This window comes from Ailuropoda melanoleuca, chromosome 3 (genome assembly GCF_002007445.2).
Source record: "Ailuropoda melanoleuca isolate Jingjing chromosome 3, ASM200744v2, whole genome shotgun sequence".
In the NCBI taxonomy this organism is placed as follows: Eukaryota; Metazoa; Chordata; class Mammalia; order Carnivora; family Ursidae; genus Ailuropoda; species Ailuropoda melanoleuca.
Window position 1 is genome coordinate 120,753,936 of NC_048220.1, and position 27,021 is coordinate 120,780,956.

Below are 27,021 nucleotides of genomic sequence, written 5' to 3' on the forward strand. Positions count from 1 at the left end.
AAGTTATCTGGGAAAGGGAAGCGCGTGTCTTGTGCATTTTTGTCTTATTTATTCTTCACAATACCCTAGAAGGGAGGTATTTTTCTAAAATTCCCATTTTTACTAATAGGAAACAGGCTCAGGAAGTTACAGATAGTTAAGTGGGGCACACAGAATTTGAGCTTAACTAATGAATGGAACTAATTCTCAGGAGATACTTATGGATGTTGCTCACAAAACCCAGCCCAGCCAGTCAAGTAACTCTGGATACGGCCTCCCTATGAGAGGTCGGAAGCCAGACAAAGCACACTGACGGGAGCACACATCTGCATAGCTCTCCACTTTTACTGAAAGTGCCGTGATCGATAAACCCTTCACTTGTGCTGATACAACGTTCCCTCTCGTAGGACAAAGAACTTGGGGGTGGATCCTAGCGATCAGCAGTTGCAAAAGCTTTGCAGACGACAGTCCTGCAGAGTGAGGCTGACAACTACAGAGCAAGATGAGCCCTCATCTTCGGTTTGCACCAGAATTTTCCCGGCAAGGGGTGGGAAGGGCTTGGCTGGGCCCTACTCCTACAATTTCTGGGTAGGTAGATCCGGGATGAAGCTAAGAATGTGCACATCTAACAAGGTCTCCAGGATCGCTGATGGTCCCGGCATCACACATGGAGAACGACAGAACTATAGGAAAGATAAATGTACTTAATGAAAAGAAAAGAACCACCACACATTCTCTTAAGAGTCTCCTTGGTTAGGGCAACTTACTAGGCTTGTGACTACATCAGAAAGGGGCCTAAAAAGTAACTGCTGGGATCAGAGATGTGCTGGATGCCACCAGTTGTAGCCTCCTCTTACTTTCAGGTCAGAAGATGCAGAAACGTAGACCTAGACCCTTTAGACCCTTGTACCCGAAGCTTCTGATGCTGAAACCTCAGGGCCCCTCATGTGTTTGGGTTTCTCCAAGGCCTAGAAATATGCTCATACTCTCTCTCTCTCTCTCTCTTTCTCTCTCTCTCACACACACACACACACACACACACACACACACACACACAATCTTTTGGTATTTTTTTTAAACAAGGACTCCCATATATTTTTGTATAAACTGCAGGCTCCCCAAAACTTGGATCTGCCCTTGGAGACCTCTTATCCCTGTCAATATCCTCCAGATTTTTTTTTCTAGGAAGAGAAAAAACATTAAAATTTTTTAAACATCACAAATATGTTTAGCACTTGCTTTTATCCCTTAATAATAACACAGGAAACCGCTTTAATAAGATTTCTGCAACTTTTTAATAGCTTTGTAATATGTACTCCAAAAATACATCAGCCAGTGGCTTCATTATAATACGTAAGTGATTCCCAGTTTTTATAGATGTAAAAGTATCGCTCTGGTGAATACCCTTAAAACGAAATATTTTTGCCCTTTCCTATTTCCTCAGTGTTCCTCTAAGTAGAAGTGCTGATATGTACCATATGCATGTGTTTCCCGTTCGTTGTAATTATAATGTCATATAATTTTGTAACTTGAACCTCTCTCCACTTAATTTGTCATATGCACTTTCCCAGTTGCTACATAATTTAAGCTTAACACTTTTAAGGACTCTAGAACATTCTTCTCCATGGACGTAAAATAATGTATTTGCCCACTCCTGCAAAATATGAATTACTCTCCATTTTTTCCTTAATATGAATAATACTACAAAAAACCTCCACATTTTAGCTGATTTCTTTCACACAGTTTCCCTTGAGCAGGCCAAAATTTGTAACCAGGGCTAACCCGATAGTATTGTTTACAAAACACAGGTCTGTGGTAAAGTGAAATGTGTAAGCAGGGTTCACCATGGGCCAGAAAGTATCAGAATCTCAAAGACAAGGAACAGTCACTACATTCTACCTGGGGCCTAAACAGGAGACCTGGGTCTGTCTTGAGGGCTTACTTGACCCTTCTGAAGAATTCTTTCAAAACTAGGAGTAAGCTGTCCAGAATCTTTTGGACAAACGTTAGCAAAATGACTCATAGATTGAGTCACTGACCCATAAAAATTGAATAAGAATCCCAGCATCCTTTAAATGAGGGTGAAACATCATAACCAGGGCCCAAGCACTGCTCTGTTTCCGGTAACAAGTAGCCCTGCTCTTAATAATACTCAGGCTCCCTTGTGACCAAAGGGACACAAATGCCAGTCAGTAAATTGGGTTTAAATCTGGATAATTTTTGCCTATGGCACACAGGCTAGTTAATTAGCCTACACCAAAGTTCATGGCTGGTCTCCTTAGCGTGGCTCTCAAAGCACTTGAGCTAAGGAGCTATGGATACAAAATCATTTCACAGTTTGGGCACAAAACAAGTACACAAACGTGATGTACACAAGCCAGGCCCTCCAATAATACTCGCCAATGTCCCATAATACAATCCAAAGTAGCGGAGAGGACACTAGACTATGCTAAAGGGAACCCATCCAGAAAATCCTCCTGCCCTTTTGCTTCAGGCCCATGACATGGGGAGAGTAGTAAATACTGAGCAAAGAGGGGCTGGAGGAATGAGGGGTGACGATGAACTGTCAGTATTTTCATGTTGCTCTTACGCACAGCGCCTGGTTATCCAGAACTGGGCGAGAGGCTGCAGACTAAGCAGGGACCATGATCTCATCTTATCGTGACCCAGACGGCCACCTGCCACTCAAAGCCACACGCTCACTGTGGGGGAAGGGCAGACGTGGCTTTACACTGAAAAAGGCAGGAATCTACAGACTCCCACAGTGGTGGGACTTACTTGCTGAACACTCACACCAGAGCTTACAAAACCACCCACCTTCCCACTACTGGCAGAGCACAGCCAGGGCCCCGACACCTGTCCCAGCCCCAGAGCCACCACAGAGCCACCAGACCTTCACAAGCACAACTAACCAAATCTAAGTCATACCCTTTGTTATTTTCCCACCAGAAAACAGTGCAAACATTCCTTAAGTCTCAGGGTCCAATCTGCATGAGGTCCTCCGATGGCAATGGCGCGTCCCTCCCCAAAACAGGTCTGACCACTTTGCTTTGCCTGTTCTCCACCCAGCTCTTATCTCCGGCACCAAGGCTCCCACACGAACCCGTGCGTCTGGCTCGCTGGCTCCTCTGGAACAGGTTTTGGTCAAAGTTTACCCATGATTATCACCTGTCAGTTGCCACTGGAAAATTGTAGAGGAGACTCTGAAATCCAATCACAGGCCTTTACTTGGCTGGCTGGGATAGTGGGTTTTGTTTTTTTTTTTTTAAATCCCTGCCGGCAAACCCCTTTGCACAGCAGCGACACAGCCCCCGGGGCAGGTATGGCTTCTGCAGCCAGTGTCCCCCAGCACCAGTCCTGGCTCCTACTCTCCCTCCGGGATATGGACAAGTGTTAGGAATGAATTACAGGTTGAATCCCATCATTCCTGTTGAAGTCTCAACTCTCACCCAGCGCACCTCCCAACTGTTTAGAAACAAGGTCGCAGCAGGTGTAACCAGTTAAGGCGAAGTCATTCTGGAAAGAGGTGGGTTCCTAACCCAACAGGACGGTTGTCCTTCTAAAAAGCAGACATGTGGACAGACAGACCCACACGGGGAGTACCCCACGGGAAGATGAAGGCCCAGGAACACCAAAGCCTGCCCACAAGCCACCAGAAGCACGGAGAGGGGCATGGAACGGCGTCTCCCTCAAGCCTCACACCTCCTCACACCTCTAGCTCACCCGTCCAACCCCCAGAACTGTGAAAACAATGCATCTTCATTGCTTGAGACGCTCCACTGCTACTACTTTGGTACTAACACAGCAAGTTACTAGGTCAGTTTTCTCATCTGTAAAATGGGGATAAGAATGGCCATTCCCTAATAAAGAGGAATAAATTACAATTTGCTAAATTGCTCAGATAATCCGACACAGAAGTGCATTTTAATGTTAAGTAAATAGTCTTTTTTTTAATCAAGTAGATTTTTTTTTTCTTTTAAAGTTTCCTGCCATCTCTTCCCACCAAATTGCATGGTGAAATGCAAATACAATAATAAGCCCACACCAGATTTCTCAGGAGATGAGGGTCACTTACACTTGGCTGGCATGCCCAGAACAGGGTGTGGCCCTGGTGTAGGAACAGGAATCCAGATTTCCTCCCTGCTCCTCATCTACACCCACACAAAGCACCACATCCCTCCCCGCCCCGCGTAGCAGCCCCCACCCCAGCCTCACCCTGGTCCTGGCCCTTTCCTCTGGTTGGTCTCTCAAACCCCCATTGTCCTTCTGCCCAAAATGCAATCTTCATTAAGCCTCAGTCTTCAGTTTCACCCACTCACCCCCAGCTTTCAATGCTGTGCAGTCCATCCCTCCTGTCATCTGACTTGATTTCCTGTTCTTTGTCCACGTTCGTCTTCCTCCTCGGTTAGCACCCCCTCCCCAGCAGTACTGGTTTCCTCTGGTAATCCTAACCTACGCAATCAAGAAGCCCAACCCCAAATTCACCTCCTCTGTGAAACTCCTATGGGATTTATCACCTGCACGCCTGATGTCCTTGTGAAGGACACAAGCCTTGCACAGCTCTATCTGTTTCACGCACATGAGTCCTGGTGGTGTGGAGAGTTGACTTTTGAGACCACTCATCACATACTACTGAAGACCTGACTGCTACCAGGCGCTGGGGTAGCCGATAACTTTAGCAACCGTTTACTGAGAATTTACTACATGCCAGAGTTTATCCTAATTCTCATGATGATGCTAAGGGAGGGGCTGGCGTCACCCTGGTTTACAGATAAGAAAACCAAAGATCAGAGAGATTATATAACTTGCCCAATATCACATAGGCAGTAAGAAATAAAACTGGGACAAAATAGAAAACAGGACTGAGAAAGAGTACAATGGGTCGGCTACAACCCACAGAATATGGACTAAGGCATTATCCATTTAGAAGGAGGTCAATAGTCATCACATAGATATACAGCACTGTGTATACATGTACACACACACACACACAAATTGACATCCTTCCAAATGGACAATGGACAATGCCTAAATCCACATTATTTGGATATATAAAATATAACTATATATCTATATAGATCTGTATCTCTGAAGGCAGAGCTGTTCAATACTTTAATGACTTAAAGAAGCATGCTTACCAAGTTTGTAGATGACTCAGTGTGATTACAAGAATCAGAATTTAAAATGATGCAAAAACTAGAGCAACAGATTTATCAAACAAAATAAATTTTAACTGGGTGAAATACCGTGCCCTGAATTTGGGTTCAAATAACCAACAGAACAAGCCCATGAAGACAAAGATAGGGCTTTGCAAGCAAAAGCAGTAGAAAAGAATAAAAAATAAACCAGATAGGAATCAAGAGGGGAATGCAGCTGCAGAAAAAAAAAATATGATCTTAGGTTTTATCAAGAAAGCTATATGCCTGCGAAATAGAAATGCCACTATTTTAAGTTCTTGGGGCACAAATCTCAAGTTCTGCTCAGAATTCTAAGTCCCACAGTTTGAGGGTCAAAGCGGCACATACGGTTAGAGGAAACTGATCAAGAATCCTCAGCTTTCCGTTTCATAAATTGCATGTTGACTGAATGCACGCACTCAGTGTAACCTAAAACTGAGTTTATAACGGGTCATTGCAAACTGACCTCATTCCCAAACTTTCCTATGAAGGTGTGATCAGGTCTTGACAGTTCCTAGCTGTATAAGCAATCCCAAAATGCTGGCTGCAAAATAGTATACTTAATCAGGCCCCCGTTAATCCCCTATCTTATCAAGGCAGGTCGCCGCCGGACATATGATTAGACTCAAAAGAAAAAGTCTGATTGATAAACTAATGTCACCAGCTGGTAATGCTCAGGTCAGTTTTCATTTCTAACCCGGAAAAGGCATTTAATTTCACTGAAACCGCACGTTGCAACAGTCTTGCACCAACAGGACAATGGGGAATTGGCAAGTAGCAACCACTATTCCCTTCTGGGGTAAAACGAATCAAAACGAAGAACATTTGGCACACCTTTCTCGTCCAACTCCCAAATGAAATTTGCCGTGCAACTTGCCCGTGGCCGAGTAGCTTCGTTTTCTAGGGCTGCCACAAGAGAGTACCCCAGACTGGATGGCTGAAACAGCAGCAATGTATTGTCTTACATTCCGGAGGCCAGACATCAAGAGGCCGGAAGGACTGGCTCCTTCTGAGGCCTGTTCGTGCCTCTCTCCTCACTTCAGGCGGTTTGCAGCCAACCTCTGGCATTCCTCGGCTTTTACGTACGTCATCCATGTCCCTGCCTTCACAGTCTCACGGTGTTCTCCCAGTGTCCTTCCCGGTTTTCCCTCTCTACATGTCTGGCTCTGTGTCCAAATTTCTGCTTTTTATTAGGACGCCGGTCATACTGGATTACAGCCTACCCTAATGACCTCATTTTTAAAAATAATTTGATTACCTCTGTAGAGATCCTATTTCCAAAAAGGTCACATTCTGAGGCACTGCATGTTAGGATTTCGATAAATCTTTTGTGGGGGGTGGCGGTGGAGGCAGGCAACTCAACCATGGCATTGAGTTCATCTTCTCCAGTGTCTGTTCGACCCAACTCTCTGGATTTAGCTGGTTTTGTGGCTGCCAGCTAGAAGAAATAGTCCCTGCTTCCCTTGCAGCTAGGCAGGGGCATGTGATTCCGCTCCAGTCGGTTCCATGGGAGGGCAAGGATTTGTGCACCTCCAGGGTCATAGCCTTTAAAAAGGAAAATGCTTGTGCTCCACTCTCACTCTACTCAGGTCTTCAGGAGTCAGAAAAATATGCAACATGGACAGCACCCTAGACCAGCTCTGTCCAGAAGAATTACAACGCGACACTTTCAAGTTTCTGGGAGCCATATTTAAAAAACAAAAAGGAAGAGGTGACATGAATGTTTATATTTACTTAATCCAATATGACCAGAATATTAGCACTTCAGTCACAGAATTATGAAAACAAAATTAAGGAGATATTTTACATTCTTTTTCTGGTGCTATACCTTTGGAGTCTGGTGTATATTTTACAGTTACAGAATTTCTCAATTTGGACCAGCCACATCTCAAATGACCAGGAGCCACGTGTGGCAACTAGCTACTGCAATACGGTGTAGCTCTGGAGGGTAGCAAAAAGGACAGCATAGAAAGATCTGGGTCCCTGGATGAATCTATGGAGCGCAGCTATCCTGTTGGCCCTGGAGTACTTGAAACTTGAAGAAAACAACTTCTATCACATTTGATTTCAGGGTATTTTGTTATAACAGCTTACCCCATACCATAAAAAATGTCCACTGGCCTTCACAGAAGGACCCTGGAGCTTCTCAGTTGTGAAACAACCCTTCAAAGAATGGACAGCACCATGAATTCACTGACTTCTATGAAAAACCCACCAAAACAGTAGCCCCAGTTTGAAAAGTTGCCATAGCAACATCGTCAGCATTGGGAAATACATCTCAGAATAAACCCATCCAAGGGCAACATGTGGTTCCTCAGACTTTTTCTGGTTCTAGTCCCACATTATCAATCTCCTCATTCCCCAGCCTACGGAGCAGCTCAGGGGAAAAAGCAGGAGGTAGAGACCATCAGATCATTTGGCTTCCCAAGAAAATAAAAATGAAATCCTTTTGGACAGTACTTCCCAAAAAGTTAAAATATTTTTCATTAACGCAATAAAAACCACCCTAAGAAGTGGGCAATCAAGTTGATCAAAACATGTGGACTTTCCTTGTTTTTTTAAAAGGAGGTAGGAACTCAAAAGGAAAGTCAAGGCTAGTCACCTCATCTTTATAGATACGTTGGGCCTTTAGCTAATGTGGACACCGACTGCCATAGAAGTGAAAATAATCACCTCTATACAGCCAAGCTCTTTGGGTGGAAACTCAACTGAAAAGCACCACGGGATGAATCTAGAGGCAATTCCTCTTTCACTCCCAAGAAGAAGTTACATATGAGAATTTGTCACACAAACAACATCGAGGTCAGCAAGAGCTCCAAATGATTAGGTAATTCATTAAGAATACAGTGGTAAGAAGTAATAACCTGCACGATTCACTGCTTATGTAGACTCTCAGATTTCCCCCAGTTTAGGGGCCAGGTTCTGAGTTTCATAATCGTCTCCCGCTGCATCTGGAATGGATCAGGTTTAACCAAGATTTCCTGGAGTTAGAGTCTGGGAGAGCTAGAACGAGGCTGTGATCCAGGTAGCCAGCAAAGAGGCTCTATTTAGAAATACACCTATTTTTAATCGGTTCCAGTAGAAGACCAGAAGTAGCATCTGTTCTCTCTTGCTTTAAAAGTTAAGGCCAAAGTGTATCTGCCTCCCAGGAAGCAAACAACCCAAGATTTTCCCAGATCCTCCCCTCTGCCACAGGAATGCCACTAACGTGGGTGAGCTCTGCCACCATAGACAACGTTCGTATGAAGCGAAATCATCGCCTGGGTCTTTGTGCTTAGGGCAACAGAGCAGAATTTATCCCATGCAGTTTCAAGCTTTGGAATTTAGGAAGGAGAATGCCCTGGGTCAGCAAGTGTGTGCAGCGGTCGACAGCACAAACTCTGGTGGCAAGAAAAACCGGGGTTCAGATCTCTCTGCCATTCATCAAATGTGTGACTTGGGGCACGCTACTTAACTTCCCTTGACCTTAATTTCATCCTCTGCAAAATGTTATTATAAAAATGGTCTTTACTGGGAAAAGTTTGGTAAGCATTACCCGGTAAAGAGCAGGTGAAGGGCTTGGGACAGTGGCTGGCATGTAGCAGGTATTCAATAAAGGAGAACTCTTCTCCTTATTTCTGTTGTAGGAGGTCAGGGATCCACACGTTTACTCTTCCAATTCATATTATGTGTTAGGCAGATGTTTAAAAACGGGATACTCTGGCCTCCCTCTATTAGACACTGAAAATAATCCACAAGGAACTATGGCACTGAAGTCATGTGCACAAAGGCTGGCTGGGGTGGGAGGGCAGCAAAGCTTCAGAGAAACTTCTCTTGGGGAAAAGCAAGGAGGTATGCTTTGGGTTGAAACGTATCCCACTGTCCCCCACTTTCCTAACTCCCCACCAGAACTGATAAGTTGAAGTCTGAGGCACCTCAGAATAGGACCCGATCTGGAGATGGGGTCTTTACAGAGGTAGGTAATCAAGTTAAAATGAGGCCAGTAGGGTGGGCCCTAATCCAACAGAACTGAGTCCTTATAAAAAGGGGAAATCTGGACAGAGGCATGCATACAGGGAGAACGCCATGTGAAGAGGAAAGTGGAGAACAGATGATGTATCTATAAGCCAGTGATTGCCAGAAAACCACAAGGAGCCAGGAGAGCCTTGGAACAGATTCGACTTCGCAGCCCTCCCGAGAACCAGCCCTGCTGACACCTTGAACTCAAACTCATAGCCTCCAGACCGGGAGGTGATACATTTCAGTGGCTCAAGACACTGGGTTTGTGTTTACAGCAACCCCAGGACACTAACACAAGGTGAAATGGGGCAGCAGGCAGATTCCCCATTCAGAAGGGCTGACAAGACCTGGAAAATATGTAGTATGACACAAACCTGACCGAATTTCTCTCCACAAGTTTGCAAGAGTCTCATATCTCCACCCAAAAAGGTCATCTCCGATGTATTTTGACATTATATCTACTAAAAAAAGAGGCTTAGCTTTACAATAGATTTGGCCGAGGTTCTTCTGTCAACAGAATGAGTTGGATTTTAAGTATTCCCATTGTGTGTGTGTGTGTGTGTGTGTGTGTGTGTGTGTGTGTGTGTGTGTGGTGGGGGAGGGAGACTTGGGCATCTGTAAAACCTTACTATAAATGACCACAAACTCCCTGAAAAAAATACCTTGGCAGAGATGTGGATTATCGACCTTCCTAAGAACAGGTCTCTCAACGGGCAACAAATTCAAACTCCTGTCTGAGCAGGATGTGTCTGGTTCCTCAAGATTCACGGGGTGTGTGCATTCCTTTGGCTGAAAACTACAATCGTTAGTAGCTGCTACCTAAAAAAATACCACCAATTTAATTTCTCATGGAGCCAGCCATTTTAACAGGCTGCCTTGATTTTTTTTTTTTAATGGAATGTCCGCTGCTTCCTTATTACAGTGAAAAACATAATTGGGAACAAATCTTTCATAAAATTAAACACACACCCACAATGTAAACTTTGAAGGCCTCAATCATGTTTGAGAGGCATTTCTCAAGATTTGTTACAAAGATCTTTCAACTCCATTTCCCATCCCTCAGCCTCCACCCATTTCACTCAAGGCACTAAAAATTGGCATTTACAAAGAAATTCCAGAAGCCTGAGCGTTTTATTAACAAAGGGAAATCCCAACCTTCTTGGCCTCATTTCTCACGATGACAGCTCATTTTTCCATGTGGAACCACGTACTGGTTGCTGCAAATATTTAAAGAGGTAAAGAAGCCACTTTCAAACTCTAGACGTAAAAGATATAAATAATGAGGATTTAAAACCCTGTGCTCGTTTTATAAGCATAAAAGTGAAGTATATCCATTTTTAAAATGAGAGTGAAAATTTATAGTGTTTTTATTAAAAGACTCAGCCATGCCATGGGCTCTCTCCTGGGCTCTTGAAGTATGACTGCTTTGCACGTCAAGGGCAAGTTTTTGAAAGAGAGCCTTGCACTGTGCTCTGAGGCTGGCTCACCAGCATTGCCCTCCCCTGCGCTCCCAAACAGTGCTCCAAACCGTCAAGGCCCGGGAAGAAGCTCGCCCTCTGTAACGCTCCCCCAATTTCTTCCATTTCCAGCGATTCCACCCCTCTGAAAACTGATGGCATTGTCATCCAGATGCTGCAATTTAACAACTCATTGTATCATCATTGTGGAAGGCCCCCTGTACTCCCTATATTATATATGGTTTGTATTTTGCCTTTGTTATTTCCTGCATGTAATTCTTCTCCTCCCGTCTTGGTGTGTGAGCTTCTTCAAGACAGGAATCATACCTCACATTTCTCCTCTGTGCTCTCTAGTATCTAACCCAAGTTTAAGGATGCCCAAGATAAAGCTACACATGTGAACTGAAAAACATCACCTGCTGAAGGGCAAGTGTTCCGCTCCGTAATTCTCTCCGGCCTCTGTGGGTTATTGCAGGCTCCCAAGTATGCATGGGGGTTAAAGCAGCTGGACAGTGACCGTAGCTAAACACAGCCCAGAGAGGCGGGCTCATCCCCCTGTGATACTCACATACACCTGCTCTTCACTCGGTGGCCATCTGACTCAAGCGTTCCAGGAAGGACACTTGGATTAAATCCCTATCTGCGTGGTGGTCCTGGAGTAGCACAGTGACCTTGCGGCCATCCACGGGGGCCTCCGTTGGGCCACTCTTGTCCTTTCTCCCTCCTGGGTTTTGCTCTCAATGGCCTCAAACGGATCTGGCTGCAGACCTCCCAGGAAGAGGCTGGCTGCAATGTGATCATACCAGCGGGTCACCTGCCTTCTCTTTATGAAAGCACAAACATGATCTGCGGTCCCTCTTCTTTCTTACCTCCCAGAAATACAAAGAGCCCTTTCTTCCGTCTCTTCCCTTCAGCCTCACACAAAGACAAGCAAAAATGTGATGGTTGATGGTTTAGGCTCGCTCTTTGAAAGAGACCACTCACTTCAGGTAAAGAAAATTCCAGTTTGGCTCATTTAACTAAATATAAACCATTTAAAACTTGCTTTTCACATAATAAGTGACATGTATGTGACATGTATGTGCACATACCAAAAAATTCAACCCAAAAGGCACACATTGAAAAGCAAGCCTACCTCCTCTACCTGCCCCACCTCCCTCCTCAGAGGCAGCAGCCGTTACCAGGTTATTCTGCCCTCCAGGCCATAGACACTTTCCCAAACCTATTTTTTATCAGGGGTTTCAGATTAAGAGAAAGGAGTCCGTATTTACCAAGCATCTCCTGAATGCCAGGCCCTAGGCTGTGTGTTTTACATACATCAGCACGTTTAACCCCCACGACAACTTTGTAAGGCTCACATGATTTTCTCCACTTTTCAGGGGAGGAACCTGAGGACCAGGAAGGTAAGAGACTTGCCCAACGTCGCCAACCTAGATCCAAAGTCACTCTTTCAAGCTCCTGCCTGGATTACACGGTTTCCAAAGTCAAATCTCCATCCAAATTTCCTTTCAGGAAAACTGTGCTCTGGAATTGGGCTGCCATGGCAGAAAAATGGACGTTATAAAGTTGAGCTCTGAGAACCCAGGTAAGTTACCATACCTCCCTAGGTCTCCACTTCTCTATCTGTAAAATGGGTCTAGTGGTAATACCTACCACCTAAGGTATCTGGTAAGATTCAATGAATTTCACACGATGAGCTTGGCATAGTCCCTGACGTAAATCCTTCCTCATGGTTAGTTATCATCACGTGGCTGACAAACAAACTGACAAACGGACCCAAAATCTGATATTTTCATCAAATATCCAAAGCCATTTGATACTGTCTGGCCCTGTGATAACAATCTTCGCTCTAGGCGCCCAAGCTGTTACTCTAACGTTTCTTTTTTTTTTTTTTTTTTTTAAGATTTTATTTATTCATTTGACAGAGAGAGAGGCAGCCAGCGAGAGAGGGAACACAAGCAGGGGGAGTGGGAGAGGGAGAAGCAGGCTCATAGCGGAGGATCCTGATGTGGGGCTCGATCCTATGACGCCGGAATCACGCCCTGAGCCAAAGGCAGACGCTTAACCGCTGTGCCACCCAGGCGCCCCTAACGTTTCTTCTCTTAGCACCAACTTCCAAAAGTACAGTCTTCCTGTTGCCAAATCCCAGCAGCTTTTAACAGTGTTATTCTTGTGGTTTTTTTAATCTCGGAAATAGTTCCATTTTTATTTAAAAATCTAGATTCCTGCAACACCGTCCCTCCTGCCGCCAGTTTTCAATTTTTAAACCAAAAGTTTATGTGTGTGTCACTTCCCCCTGCCCCTGTTCATATATCCCAGAACTCTAGACTGATTAAATTTTGCTAAAATAATCTCAGCTTGTATAAATGGAAGCTACTCAAATTCCCCCAGAATGGAAAAGACATTTATTAACGTGGTCACACGATGTACAAGCCCACATCCGCTCTCCATCTCCTTGACTTTTCATTCTTCACTGAAAGCCACAGGAGATCTGCTGGCTGGGGTATCATAGGGCCAGCAGATGGGGAGGCTGAAGGGGGTTTCTCAGGGGAGCAGCAGGGGCAAGGGGCTAAGGAAGTCAGATGACCAAGGCTCTCAGTGGCCAAAGGCAAACTGGATGCCTCTGGCCAAGTCACTTCACAGTTTCTGAGTTCCACTTAACTTACCTTAAGAATGAGAAGGTAAAAATCCAACTTTTTCCTAAAATCCCTTTCTAGCTCTAACCGCGAAGCGAGACAAAAATTTGCAACCACCCCACAAGCATCTCGACTAGTCTGGGCCTTATCAGGGCAGTACGTCACATGTCATGATGCAGTCTCAAAAGATAAGCTTCAGCCAAAAGGAGGTGTGCGCATACAACATGTTAGCCATAAAAGTCGCAGCCACCATTTATTCTAAAAACGGGGGTGTGTCAACCTGTCATATAATTCATGTCGAAACAATAAAATCCAGGTTCACCTTTAATTGCCTCATGTTAAAGGAGAGCCAAGCAAGCCCCGGATGAGGGCTGACATATCTGGGCTTCCATCTGATATACTGCCATGAATTTCTCCCATTCAACAATTCTGCCCAAAGCATCTGGAGCACAGCTAGGACAAGACTAGAGTCCCAGCAGGGTTTAGAAGGTGACCTTGTGTTAAGATAGCATGTGTATAATCCTGCTATGCTATTTCTCTCCAGTTTCTCCTCTGGGAGACTTTGTTTCACAATCCCCCACATCATAACTGGTTCCTCCCATCCAAAATCTTGTATGATGTATAACAAATGAGTAAGAATGCCTGGAATTCAGAGGGAGTCAAGGTGCAGGCAGCAAGAGAACTGTTGTTTTACCACAATAGCCTTAACAGAGAGTTAAAGAAAAAAAAAAAAAAGTTTCCTAAACCCAAAGATGAACCAAGCTAATATGTAATTCCTTAACTACTCTCACGAGACTAGCTTCCTCCAAAAATGACATTTTGAATCAGATTCAGAGGACTTTAGAAATGCTGAGATTTTTACTGAGTCTTTTCCTTAAGATGTTTGATTTGACTGTTTCTTTCTCTCCAAGGCACAGACCCCAGGACTACAGAAGTCATTTTCAAAAGCTGTTCACACCAACAGAGAAGAACCGAGAGCATGCCATTCACAAAAGCCACCCTGAGCGGAGGCCCAGAGTGCTTCTGGGTCCTGCAGTTGATGAACCCAGTGCCTTATCGCGGTGGGAGTGGAGAGCTGTCCTGCAGCTCCAGGAGAGGGATCGTGGGGCCGACAGACGGTGAGTCACCGCGTACTTACGTCGCTCTTCCTGAACTTGGCTTTCAAGCTCTTCATGTTTAGTCCATTCAGCTTTCCAAAGCTCTAGAGATTTTTCAACACCTAAGCAGAGAATGAAAAAAAAAGAAAAAGAAATTAAATATTTAGGTTTCCAAATAAAACCCTACAGATATTAGATATTCCCTCCTGATGAGATTACAACTTCTTGGCCATGGGCCACTGGGGTAGGGCTAGGAAAAGTGTTCGGAATTAGAAGCTAAGAAGCGGTAAAGAATATGTTATTTCCACTCACGATATAGTCCCTAGAACCTTCTGACACTCTCAAGTTCACCAAAACTTTAAATTTTATCCCAAATTCCCAGATGATAAAAGTAGGACAAGTACAAAAGAGAGTACCTGTCTGACGCATGGATTCCTATACGTGCTACTCAGGTTATAATTACACCATCGCCTCCTTTTGAAGGGCCACAATAGTAAAGAATGATAAGAAAAACAGTTCATATTCCAGATGCCATTCATTCCCTATTTATTTTTCTCAGCGTGGTTTCTTTTTTTTCCTCCTAAATGCACGCACAGGGCAGTTAGTAAAAAATGCCAGGAACAACAAAACCTCCCTCTTCAAATACCTCATTCTGCAGGAAGCCACTCTAAACAATGAAAAAGGCTCCCTTCCCCCACCCCCAAGGTCCTCCTGGGACCCAGCAATTCCCAGTTGGTGCTGGCAAAGTCTTAAGAAATCACCTTCTTGAGGAGGTCTGTGGTCCCCTGGAAAGTGAATGTAATTTTTAAAAAATATATGTATGTAATTTTTTTCTGGGAAGATAGTTCCTAGTTTTCACCAGATTCTGCAAGGGGTTGTCACCCTTCAAAAGTTAAAACTGTTGATACAGGGTAAGTCCCTCAGATTCCAGACATTAGGAAACATGCCCTAAAAAAAAAAAAAAAAAAAAAAATTACAGAGTGTGGAACATTTTGCATTTAGGTCCAAAGGGCAAGAAAATCTAGGTGTGAGTTCCCAGCACAGAGTAAGCACTCAATAAATGTCACTTCAGGCCTCACCTGACAAAGTGAGAAAAGGTGAACTTTAACAGTAAGATCCATGTAAGCGCTAAGGAATAGCATTCCAGTGTGCACCGCTGCCGGCTATTATTTTTCAAAAGCCCTTCAAGGTCATCTCCTGCTCTTCCCCCACCTTATTCTGGACTAAACTGATAGAAGGGGAAAAATACAAGCAACTGAATATACTCATCCCTCCTTATGTGCTCATCACTGCCTCCAGATGTTGTCCAGAGACTTTCTGGCTTCTATTCTAATGTTGTTTACTTTCATTTTTGCTGCTGTCATTAAACAGGGCTTGGGATGAATGGCGCAAAAACCCAGTCAATCATAAAGCACTTCGATGGCATTAATCTAGAGGCCACACCATTACTGCAGCCTTGCTGGGGTCCTTTTCAATCTTCCCAGCCTGGGCAGGAGTGACCGTGTTACCTTGGAAACCATACACGCTATAATTAGACCTTGTTAATTGCCAAGTATTTAATCACAGGCTGGGCTGGTACCTGAACACCACAAACTCCCAGACAGCTTCTCACCACTGGCTGCTAGTTATTAATCTGAATCAGAAGGACCTGGGGACAACTGGCTAAATGCAAAATCCTTGTCCACATCCTGTGGAAACCACTGCAGGGAGCAGGGCCCAGGCATCTCCGTGGCTGAATCTTTCGCACACTGAGGTTTGAGAATCTTGAAGTGAGGAAGGCGAAGCAGGGAATACAACTAACTGTCAAAATTGTGCTGGATTATACAACAGCCCTTCTTTGTGTCAAAGCAAACCACATTTTGATGAATCCAAGTAGAAATAACGGTAATCAGATACTCCCAAACTGCCACTGGCTCACAGTTCTCCACGAAAATGGCAATCAGCCTTGAAGTTCAATTCCTTCCACCTTTGGGTGAAGTGCCAATAACCAAGGAAAGAAGCCCAATCCATATAACAGGAAAGGGAGAAAAGAGAAGCCAAGGCTTTCATAGTCCACAAACTGCACAGCCCACCAAGGTGGAACCACCCAAAGCATTCCTTCCGTTGGAGAACACAAAGTCTTAGGCAATGGTGGGTAAGATTTCTATTTGAGGTCATGGGGGTTTTTGTGGGTGTTGTGCTTTTTCTTGAGTGCTTGTCTTTGGCTTTTTTTTTTTTTTAATTATGGCAGTGAGAACATGCAAACTCTTATTTGAAGAAGATTAAGTAAATAAAGCACTTAATTCCAGAAATTCCCAGGGGCAGATATTAGCTGTGAAATGAATGTCTTCCTGGAGTCTTGGGTCTGGGTGTGAGATAGCTGGGTGGTCCACGGGTATAATTTCCAGATGATAGAGATAGGAGTCAAGGGTAAAGAGGTACTGGAAACCTACAGAATAGTAATTTTAGAAACAAGAACTATAGCTGGGGGGTAATTAAAGTTAGTAATAGGTCACTGTTTTCCTGGTATTCACAGAAGAATCTAACATCTGGAAGCCATGACGAATGGGAAGCAAGTTATCCCTGACATTATGCTGGGTTCTGCGTGCCCCAGCATCTTCTCTTCCCCAAGAAGACCCATGAGGAAATCAGGGACTTGCCTTCCTTGGGTCCGCTAGAATCTCACAGCTTCAATTCCCAAATCCAAATTTCCAAAGCCTAGATTGGGCTACAGCCTATCCTGAGGACAAGTGACACCTATCAGTAAATCTAGGCTACACTGACAGCAGTCCTTCGACAAGTCACTTAAGACAACTTAGTTCAAAAGAGCAGCAGTGGAGGTGAATTAGCTGTGCCCCAGCCTAAACTGGATGGTACAGAAAGAGGGTGAAGGGTTATACATACATGGGAAAAGTTGAAAGGACTCCCATTTCAAAAATAAAGCACATCTATCCACAGAACAGAAATATTAGTTTACTAATATTTGCCTGCTGAATCCAGAAGAAGTCACTTGGGGTGCCTAGGTGGCTCAGTTATGCATCTGACACTTGATTCCAGGTCAGCTCATGATCTCAGGGTCGTGAGATCGAGCCCCACAATGGGCTCCATGCTCAGTGGGGAGTCTGCTTGAAGAGTCTCTCCCTCTGCCCCTCCCCCTGCTTGTGTGCTTTCTCTAAAATAAATAATAAAATCTTTAAAAGAAAAAAAGACCTAGTAAGTCACTGAAATATGGCTCCCATTGCTGGTCACCAGTCATCATGTGACAACAAGTCAACTAGTAAGGACGGAACAGTGCAGAGATTCATGACCTTGTTGCCCTCTCATCTGAAAGGCCAAATCCAAAAAACAGCGTTTATTAACCCATTTTCCCTTTAAAAATAATGTAACTCTCAATCAAAGCTAAGCATGAGCTACCTCTATCGGCTATAATTCTAGCCTGACTCAAAAAACCTTGAAATTAGCCTGTATAAGCTTTATTATGAAAGTTAGACTTGAGTATTAAAAATAACTTATAACAAATACGGGGTTTTCTTTGAGGAGATGAAATCTTCTAAATCTATTGTTGTGATGGTTCCATAACCTGTGAACTTATCAAAACTATTACACTTCAAGGGGGTAAACTGAAAAGCACGTGAGTTATAGCCCAACAAAGCTCCATTTATATATATACACACATGATCTCCACTACCTTCTCTAATCCTTAGAGTTAGGAAAATTCCAGGCTAGAAATCTCTGGACCAAACTGAAAAAGAACTTCAAAGGAACAAAGGTTAGCAAGCAATGACCTTAACGCTAAAATGGGGTTGCTCGATTTTCTTTACTTAGCTATTTCCTACCACAACCCATCCAACTGACGTGGTTAAAAGCTCCTCGATCTTCAAATGACGCCCACTCCCAGCCCCACGTGTGACCCAAGGATGATTTCATGAGGTGACGTTGCCCATTCTGTCAGCTCAGGAGTGTCCTCTTGGACAGCCGAGTATTCCGAATCCATAATCGGAGGTGGAGCTCAGAAATCTGGTTTTTTGTTTTTTTTGTTTTTTTGTTTTTTACTGCTTGAGTGGTTTGGATGCTCAACTCGATTAGAAAAACACTGTTCTAGACTCAGTGATATTAGGCCTACAATTGACACTTTGACTAGAGACACTGTCCAAGTAGGTATGATAGATCATGACGGTCAAGCATCAGATGTGTTTGAATCTTTCACAAAATTGGGGAGGGGGGAAGCCCTCCACACTCGAAATTCCAGAAGAGCAACTAGCTGGCTCCCCATGGCCACTAGGAGCAATACTAACTCACAGAGGCAGATGGCCGCTGTACACACGTGTACATTCGCCTCCATCACAAGAATACATCAGTGTCCGAGAAGGCAGGGGCTTACAATCAGTCCCCCCAAATCACTGCAGCGATTAAAGGAGTGGAATGAAAAACAATGTCCACTGAACAAACGTAAGGAACTAACATTAAAATACTTCTCGCCGGCACCTACCTCTGCTCCCTCAAGTGCTTGTTTCCTCAGACAATCATCTCTTTGCAACAAAAATGGAATTTTAACCAGAAGCTGTATAAACATTCAATTCTCTCAACCTGGCAAAACAAATACATTCTGTAAAAGGTCTCTCCAGGTCAACTTTCCCAATAAGTTGACCCTGACAACACAGCACCTCCTGCCACCCAAACTGCTCCCTGGGTCAGAAGCTGCTTGACGTCTCTCCTGTGCCTAGACTATGTCATGGCTTCTGGAATAAAGAACATCAAACGGGAACCAGAGGCCAGTAAGTACTGCTCCCTCCTCCCCTGATTTCATCCACCGCAGATGTGCACTTATCTCAGTAAGACAGAATGGAAAACACACGTTTCGGGTAGGAGAAGTCTCCACAGACACCGTGGAGGGTTCGAAACCAACCAAGGGTATGACATCCAATCATGAGGTGTCAAACACTGCAGGAATGCAGAGTGGAAATCGTTGAGGGCTGGGAAAAATCAGACAAGTCTTCATGGGTGTAACTGGCCTTAAGGAAACTCAGATTTGGGCAAGCTGATGAGGAAAGGGCATCTTGCTTTCCCACAAGATAGGGCACAGGTCTCGTAGATTTGCAAAGGTCAGACACTGGTCCAATCTCTGTAAGCAGTCCTATAAGCTTCTCTCAGGGGATTGAGAAGATGTGGTGGGAATCACTGTATGGCTCCTTCCAAAGAAAAATCTTACCCCAGTCTCCACACACTCTGACCCTTTCACAACCTGAACGTGAGTGAGAGATTCAAGAGTCCCGTTACCAGTTTTCAGCAATTTAAAATTGTGCATCTCAGGCTGCTTGCTTACTTTGGGATGAAGGATTTTCAGGGTAGGATTTTCATTTTGCTTATACTCAGTCACTGGCCATCAGCAGACAATCAATAAATGTTTCATGAATGAATGTGTAGAACAAAGATACGGGTTAGGTGCCTAAATAGCCATTAGACTTCACCTTTGACCTCAGCAAAGTCCTCTTTGGTCCCAAATGCGCTGGGTTAGCTGCACTGGGATCTGAGTGAAAGCAATAGGATTCGATTTCACCATGTACACACAAAAGCACTAAGTTTAAAAAAAAAAAAAAAAAGGAAAGAAAAGAAAAGAAAAAACCACCTCATTTGGTCAATGAAGTCTTACCAGATTGCCCCTTTTTAAACTGTCCTGCCTGCCCTCTGCTCTGGGCTGTACTCCTCAAGCAGCACCTTCCCAACCCCATGCTGAGCTTAGCCCAGAGCACCACCCATTTTGAATAATGGAATGTAATAGTCAACAGAGAACAAGGACCACCACATAGAAGCCCGGGGGCCCAGTGCTCAGGACAGAGATCTTACCAGCCTGATAAGAGAGCTAAGGAGCAGGCCTTGGGTTCTCCCAAATCAGCACGCCTGCTCTGTTACTTTGCATGACATTCTACCACTTCCAGTCAAAGAGCCGCTCAGGAAGGAAAAAGTCCATCTTAAATCCGTCTAAACCCTTCAATTTGAACCTCGGCAAGACTCCCCATGGTCAACACTCAAAGTTCACCATGGCTGAACAAATGAACGGTGAATGAATGAACGGACACTAAGCACTAAATTGGAAACACAAAAATAACAAACGAGATTTCATTCCAAAGTAAGTGACCAGCACCAGAGGCAGATTTTCAGAGCATTTAGCTCAAAACTGGTAACAGAACTCCTGAACCCCTTCCATCGAGAGTCTAAAAGGGTCAGGGTGGATAGAGACTGGGAGGATCTCCCCCCCCACCACGCCCACCCCACCCCCCAGTTTTACCACTGCAACCCTGGGAGTTACACAAGGCGACAGCGAGATGCCAGGAGAAAGTGAGGAGAGAGAGATCTTTTCTCTGAAAACGTATTTGAACTTATTATTATGTAAACTAGGCATTCTAAGTTCTAAATTAAGACTATTTAGCAGGGGTGAAGGGTGGGTGAAATGGCTGCAGGGGATCATGAGGTCAAACTGGGGTCAAACTTCCAGTTACAAAAGAAGTAAGTGGTGGGGATGTAAGGTATAGCATGGTCACTCTAGTTAGTAACACCGTACTGTGTATTTGAAAGTCGCTAAGAAAGTAGATCTTAAAAGTTCTCATCACAAGAAAAAACATCTTGTAACTATGCATGGTGACGGATGCCAACTAGACTTACGGTGGGGACCATTTTGCAATGTACACAAATATTGAATCATTACCCTGTACACCTGAAACTAGTATTATGATGTATGTCAATTATACCTCAATTTTTAAAAAGGTCATTTAGCAGTTGGAATTGCAGTATTTTTTAAATTGAAGTCTTAGATTTCATCCAGAGGCAAGGGACATACTAACTTTAATGAATAAAATTTAGAGTGGGATAGTGAAGAAAGCCGCCTTACGATTACATCTCAGGAAGCTTATTTATTCAGCAAACCAGATACATATCAATAAGTAAATGAATGAGGAAACAAGCAACTTCTACCGGGCATTAATTATGGGCTGGGTGCTTTTATATATGTCATCTTCTTTATGAACTAAGGTGCAGCTTGTTAAAAGATTACCCAGATGATAAGAAAGGGAAAAGTTTCGGGGGGGGGGAGGGAAGACATGAGCAATAGTTTCGTTTTGGCAGTGAATCCTTTCTAAAATACACTAATATCTCACTTTTCACCCCCAAGAAAATAAATGACCACATTCTTTTTAAACTGTAAATGTCATTCAGATTTTGTATCCTAATAATCATGTGGTAAAACTCTCTTAGAGAATGTTAATCTCCCTCAATATAGTCACAACTTGCCGTTATCCAGAGGATGACACTTCTCTTGAGACACAAACACACCATTCTTTTTTTAAAGTGAAACCTGCCATCAACCATAACCGACCTAGGTGCATGAATCAGTCAGGGCCAGCAGCACTGATGCAAAATTGGCCAGGGTTCCGGCAACATGACTGTCTGGTTGGTCAAATCTGCTACTCCCATGCTCCAGCAAACCCACCCAAAGAAAAGCCCCAAAGTTACCTCATACCCTTAATCCACCCAATTTAAAAAGCACGGGCTTAATTAATCAAGACAAACTACTTCTGGAATACAAAAATCATTCTAGGACAAAGAAACTCCGTGTGATTATCCCTCACGTTGAGATTATTTTTAGATTTTTAAATTTCCTTCCTTTTCTACGTTCCTAAATCTTTGATGTCGATATCAACAGCACCATCTAAACATACGACTATGTTCATCTTTCCAGAGAAAAAGCTGCCCTGCACTTAGCTAAGAATCAACCCCAAGTGGTAAGGCACATATGCTAGGCACCTTGGCTGCTTCCTCCCACTCCATTCCTTGGGTTTCACTCACCTTGAAACCCAAAAGAATGGATCAAGTTTAAAAATAAAGGTCCAATCTTCAAACATTAGTGGTGAAAATATAAAACGTGGAAAGGAAAAAGTCACTGCGGAAAGCAGTTTGGCAATTTCTTATGAAGTTAAATATAAACTTACCACACAACCCAGCAATTCCACTCCTACTTGATCTTGCCAAGAGAAAGGAAGACATATGTCCACAAAAAGTTGCACACAAATGTGGATAGCAGCAGTATTCATACTTGCGGAAAAGCGGGAACTACTGAAGCAGCCATCGGCTAGGTAAACAAAACATCCTTCCAACACGATGGAATACTACCCAGTACTAAAAAGGAACGAATTATCAGTACACGTTGCGACATGGAAGAAACTCAAAACCGCCATGCTAAGGGAAGGTCAGACATAAAAGATCACATGTCATAAGATTCCATCGGCAGGACGTGTCTAACAAAGGCCACTTTATAGAGACAAAATAGATTAGTGATCCTCTAGGTCTGGAAGTGGCAACAGAGACTGCAGATGGCCATGAGGGGTCTCTGGGGGGAGGGAAGTGGTTTTAAACTGGACTGTGGTCATGACTGTACAACTATACGTTGACAAACATCATTAAACTGTGGACCAAAATTGGTCAATTTTATGAAATATACTCATGACTCAATGAAGCGATGTTTGAAGATGTCAAATACAAAACGAGAAAAGGAGGGCCATCTGTAAACTTAAATAGTGACAAATGTCCTTAGGGGAATTGAGAAGGTAGCTTCCATTTACGGTTATATTTAATTTGTGTTTTTACTCTAGAAAGACTTACGTGTCAAACATTGGCTTACCACCTATTTCATTGGTTCTTTGACTTGGTTTCGGGATGACTCGGGACTTCCCACATTCTGGAATGTTGGAAATGTCATTGTAGTGATCACAATGGCTCTGTTTGGCATACAACCAGTGTCTCAAATACTTTCCAGAATAAGGGGAAAATACATTAATCACAGATTCCATGAAGTCTGATGGCCTCGGAGCAGGAGTAGAGGGTAGTTGGAGAGCGCAGAATTATTTCTGCTGCCCCAACTGTCGTGTTTGGACAACACTTGAACACCATGCACTCAAAAAACTATATTTCAGCAGCTCTTTCTGCCCATGGGTCCCGTTCCCATGCTTTAAAAACAAACAAACAAACAAACAAACAAACAAAAAACACCTTTTGCACTGAAAAGCATGTTTCGAGAGGGGCTGCCCGCTCATGCAAAGGCAGGGCTCTTCATTTCCTTCGACATAATGTCGTTACCTTACAGGCTGCAATGGACCTACAATCCTTGGTGGCCTGCCTTCTTCTGATAACCGTACCCCACTTCCTTTAGAAACACTGTCCCTCCAACCAGGCTGTATTCTGGCCATAGCTGTTCCCTGAGGGATGGGAATGTGTCTCCCACAGGGCTACTGGGAGACACCCCCTGGGATTTTCAGGAGGAGGGAAGATGAAGAGGAAAGGGGAGGAAGAGAAGAGAGACGAAAAGGAAGGGGGGAATGGAAGGGGTGAGAGGGAGAGAAGGAGGGAAACACCTTCCTCTCTGGTGGAGAAATGGGGAAAGGTGAGCCTGGCACCCATCCCAGCCCTGTGCAGAGAGCTGGCTGAAGAAAAGGAACGAAGGACACTCCTGGTTCCAGGGATCCCTGAGGTCCTGCAGGGGCCACACCCTTTTGGCAGAGGATCTCGGGTCCCAGACACTCCTCTTCCAGCCCAAGCTAGGTGTCTGTCACTCGCCACCTAGGAGCACTGACAATCTTTCTCACCTCCTGGACCTTCCTTAGGCTGTCATCTCAGATGCCCCAGTAAAAGGGGGCCTAGAACGTCAACAGCCCTATGGTGACCTGCACTTCTGTCTAGTCAGCTCATTTCCGAAGCCAGCAGCTAAATTCACTTCAAGGACCTACAGAAGTGAAACACACTCTTTGGAGTCTAATTGGCTGAACACAACAGATGACCTACACCATGTCCCCCCTCGAGCCCCTCGGTAAGGAAGAGCATTTTTATACTTCATTTAGTGATCGGTTGCTCCCTGGTCTGTTCTGCCTCAGGCAGCAGGCCCTGACCCACCCCCAGCCCACGTGCTCCCCCTCCACTCTTCACCTCTCCCATTGCAGTCACCCCCAGAAGACCTCTGCAGCCGGCCCAGTGTGGGTCTTCTGGGCTATCTCCACTCCGAGAGCATGCGCTGCTCTTGGACTCTCCTACAGGAACCAGCCAACAATGACAAGAATCACCATAACCTGGGAATGCAGAGCGTTAAACTATTTTAAAACCCTCATGAAATAAAAGCCACTGTAGACAGACCCCACGCTGCCAACAAGGTAGACCTTACCTCCTCTGCTCTCCAGGGGACTGGGTTCCACGGAACTGAGGGGGATCTCGGGAGGGAGACAAGGAAGCCGCTCACCGAGCTGAGGTTAAGAAGGATGAATAAGGAAAACCTTCAGGATAGGAGGGAACAAGGGGAGAGGAGTAGACAATGGGGAAGCTGCCCTGGGTAAGGGGTGCAGGGCTGGGGCTCAGCTGGACCAGGAGACCTCAAGGCCCAAGGATAATCCTCCAGGCAGTTAATCCTTGAATACCAAAGACATGACATGCAAACATGCTGTCACTCATCCTAATTTATTCTAAACAAGACACCTGCAAGAGGCAGCGAACACAGTGGCTCAATCAAGGCCATACCCCAGGGGCTATGCCAGCCTGGATCTGTCACACTACGGCTCTGGCAGGGTGCGTGGAAAAGCCTTTCCAATCTTCTTCCATCAGCAGCCCCAGCCTGCTCCATGCCTGTGCCATATGGGGGCCCCAGAACCTCCTGCCTCGTGAAGACAAACTCCTATTAACTGAAAGCAATACCCTGAACCTCTTATCTTTCAATTTCCAACCCCTTTCTGTGTTTAGGGTTAAGAAGCAAACAGCATTCACGTGAAAGATGGGAATGCTTTCCATTAACAGTATCAAAGATTAAACACGTCCCCCCCCAATGCCCCACACATCCACAAACCCACATACCTTGTATGTGATGCTAGGAGGGGTCACGGAGTTCAAATATCATGGCTATGCAAGAACTTGCAATTTAAGGAGAAAAATAAGAAACCTATACTGTCTTATTTGCTCATATGCACTGAATAGCAACTATGGGCCAAGTACACAGGGGACGGAGAAATGTGACTCATACACAATCCCGCGTATGAGAAAGAGAAAAGAGATCTATGTAGATCAGTGCACTTGCACAAAAGCAGAAAGATACAGATTTGTCAACCCAAACCACAAATGTCCATTGTATCACGTGTAATCGGTTTTTGATAAAGCTATTCTATTTCTCTAAAGAAATGCTGAATGCTAAGGACAAAATCCCAGATAACTGGGTAAAAACACAGGGAAGCTTCAATGTGTTTCCTGAGGGCATTCCCCGTGTCAGGTGGCACTAGGGTCACAGGATCCACGAAGTGACATATTGTTTGGACCAGTGCCATCCAATACTTGTGGCTCCTGAGCATCTGAAATGTGACTGGTGCAAACTGGTGTGTGCTCTAAGTGGGAAACACAGAACAGATTTCAAATACTTACTCTGCAGAAATAATGCCAACGATATCATTAAGAAGTTTTATGCTGAATACGTGTTGATAATATTCTGGATACACTAGGTAAAATCAAATATATCATTACAATTAATTTCATTTCTTTTGCTATGAGAAAAGTGAAGGTGACCTATGTGGCTCATATTTGTGGCTTGCTCATGTATCTATCAGGCAGTGAGGATTTAGGTTTTCCCTTCAAAGACTGTGATGAGAACATGCATTTAGCCATAACAGCACATTGGTGTTACTACGAACAAGGCAGGCATAAAATGAAGCAGAAACTGTGTATGTCACCATGTCATCATGTTTAATGTTCACTTAATATCATAAAATCCTACAACTCAGATCTAGGAAATACTCTAAGTTCATGATAAAGAAAGCTGTGGTTTAAAAGATTCACTCTGCCACATGCAGAAGACGGAAAGATGAACCAACAACTTCATGTCACTCAAGACTGACGGACTTCTAGGCAAACTCGACCAGTGCTCTGGTCTAGATTTTTCTGGTCTAGGTTTTTTGCCAGCGACAGCTGGAAGATTTTCAGAGCATTCACCAGGGGATTTAACTCGCTCATAAGTTCATTCCAAGGGCCGTTGTCTTTGTTGAAACCACAATTTTGCTGCTCTGTGCCTGGATTAGGACTGACACCTGACAAGTTGTGTGGAGAGAGTGAGGAACTTGTTAATGCAATCAGGAATAAGACTGGTTATTACAAAAGGGAAAATATCTTCACCTTGTCCATATTACCTGGTGATGTAATAACAGAAGGACGAAATGAAGCAGTGAAGATACAGGGAAACACCGTAAACGAAACAGAAGATGCCAGGCAGATGTGTCGCTGTGACAGACAGGGCAACCCCTCTTTATTCCTATGGGTTACAAGGGCAGTTATAATCCTACTGGCCAGTCTCTCAGCACTTCTTTAAAGGCAGGCTGATAAGGGACGTGGTGACATGAGCGAGTATAGTAACAGCCACAATAGCTCCCATTTACTTAAATGATGACTTTGTAAAATTTTCTTTGACTTCGCAATTTTTTTTTATTTTTATTATTATTATTATTTTTTTTTTTACTATTTCATTATAAATGAGTCTTTTCTCATTTACTGCTTCTACCCCTTCGGAATTAGATGCTATTGTCATTATTGCCAGTTTCCAGATTAGGAAACTGCAGCCCAGAAAGTTTATTTGGCCAAAGTTGCACAATTTATAAATGGAGGCTGGATTTCAACTCGGGCTTCTGAGCCC

The 27,021-nt window shown here is 44.2% G+C and overlaps 1 protein-coding gene across 4 annotated transcripts in view; it reads right to left on the minus strand.

The window, feature by feature from the left end:
- Positions 1-27,021, minus strand: part of RAI14 (retinoic acid induced 14) — a 139,554-nt gene that overhangs the window by 102,479 nt on the left and 10,054 nt on the right. For 3 of the 4 annotated variants that reach the window (XM_034657031.1, XM_034657027.1, XM_034657030.1), the window contains exon 2: positions 14,387-14,467. In XM_034657031.1, coding sequence (XP_034512922.1) covers positions 14,387-14,422 — 36 coding nt within the window. In that variant the 5' untranslated portion in view covers positions 14,423-14,467. Of the gene's footprint in view, positions 1-14,386; positions 14,468-18,813; positions 18,912-27,021 lie in introns of all 4 variants that reach the window. The other variant, XM_034657029.1, reaches the window with a different exon arrangement.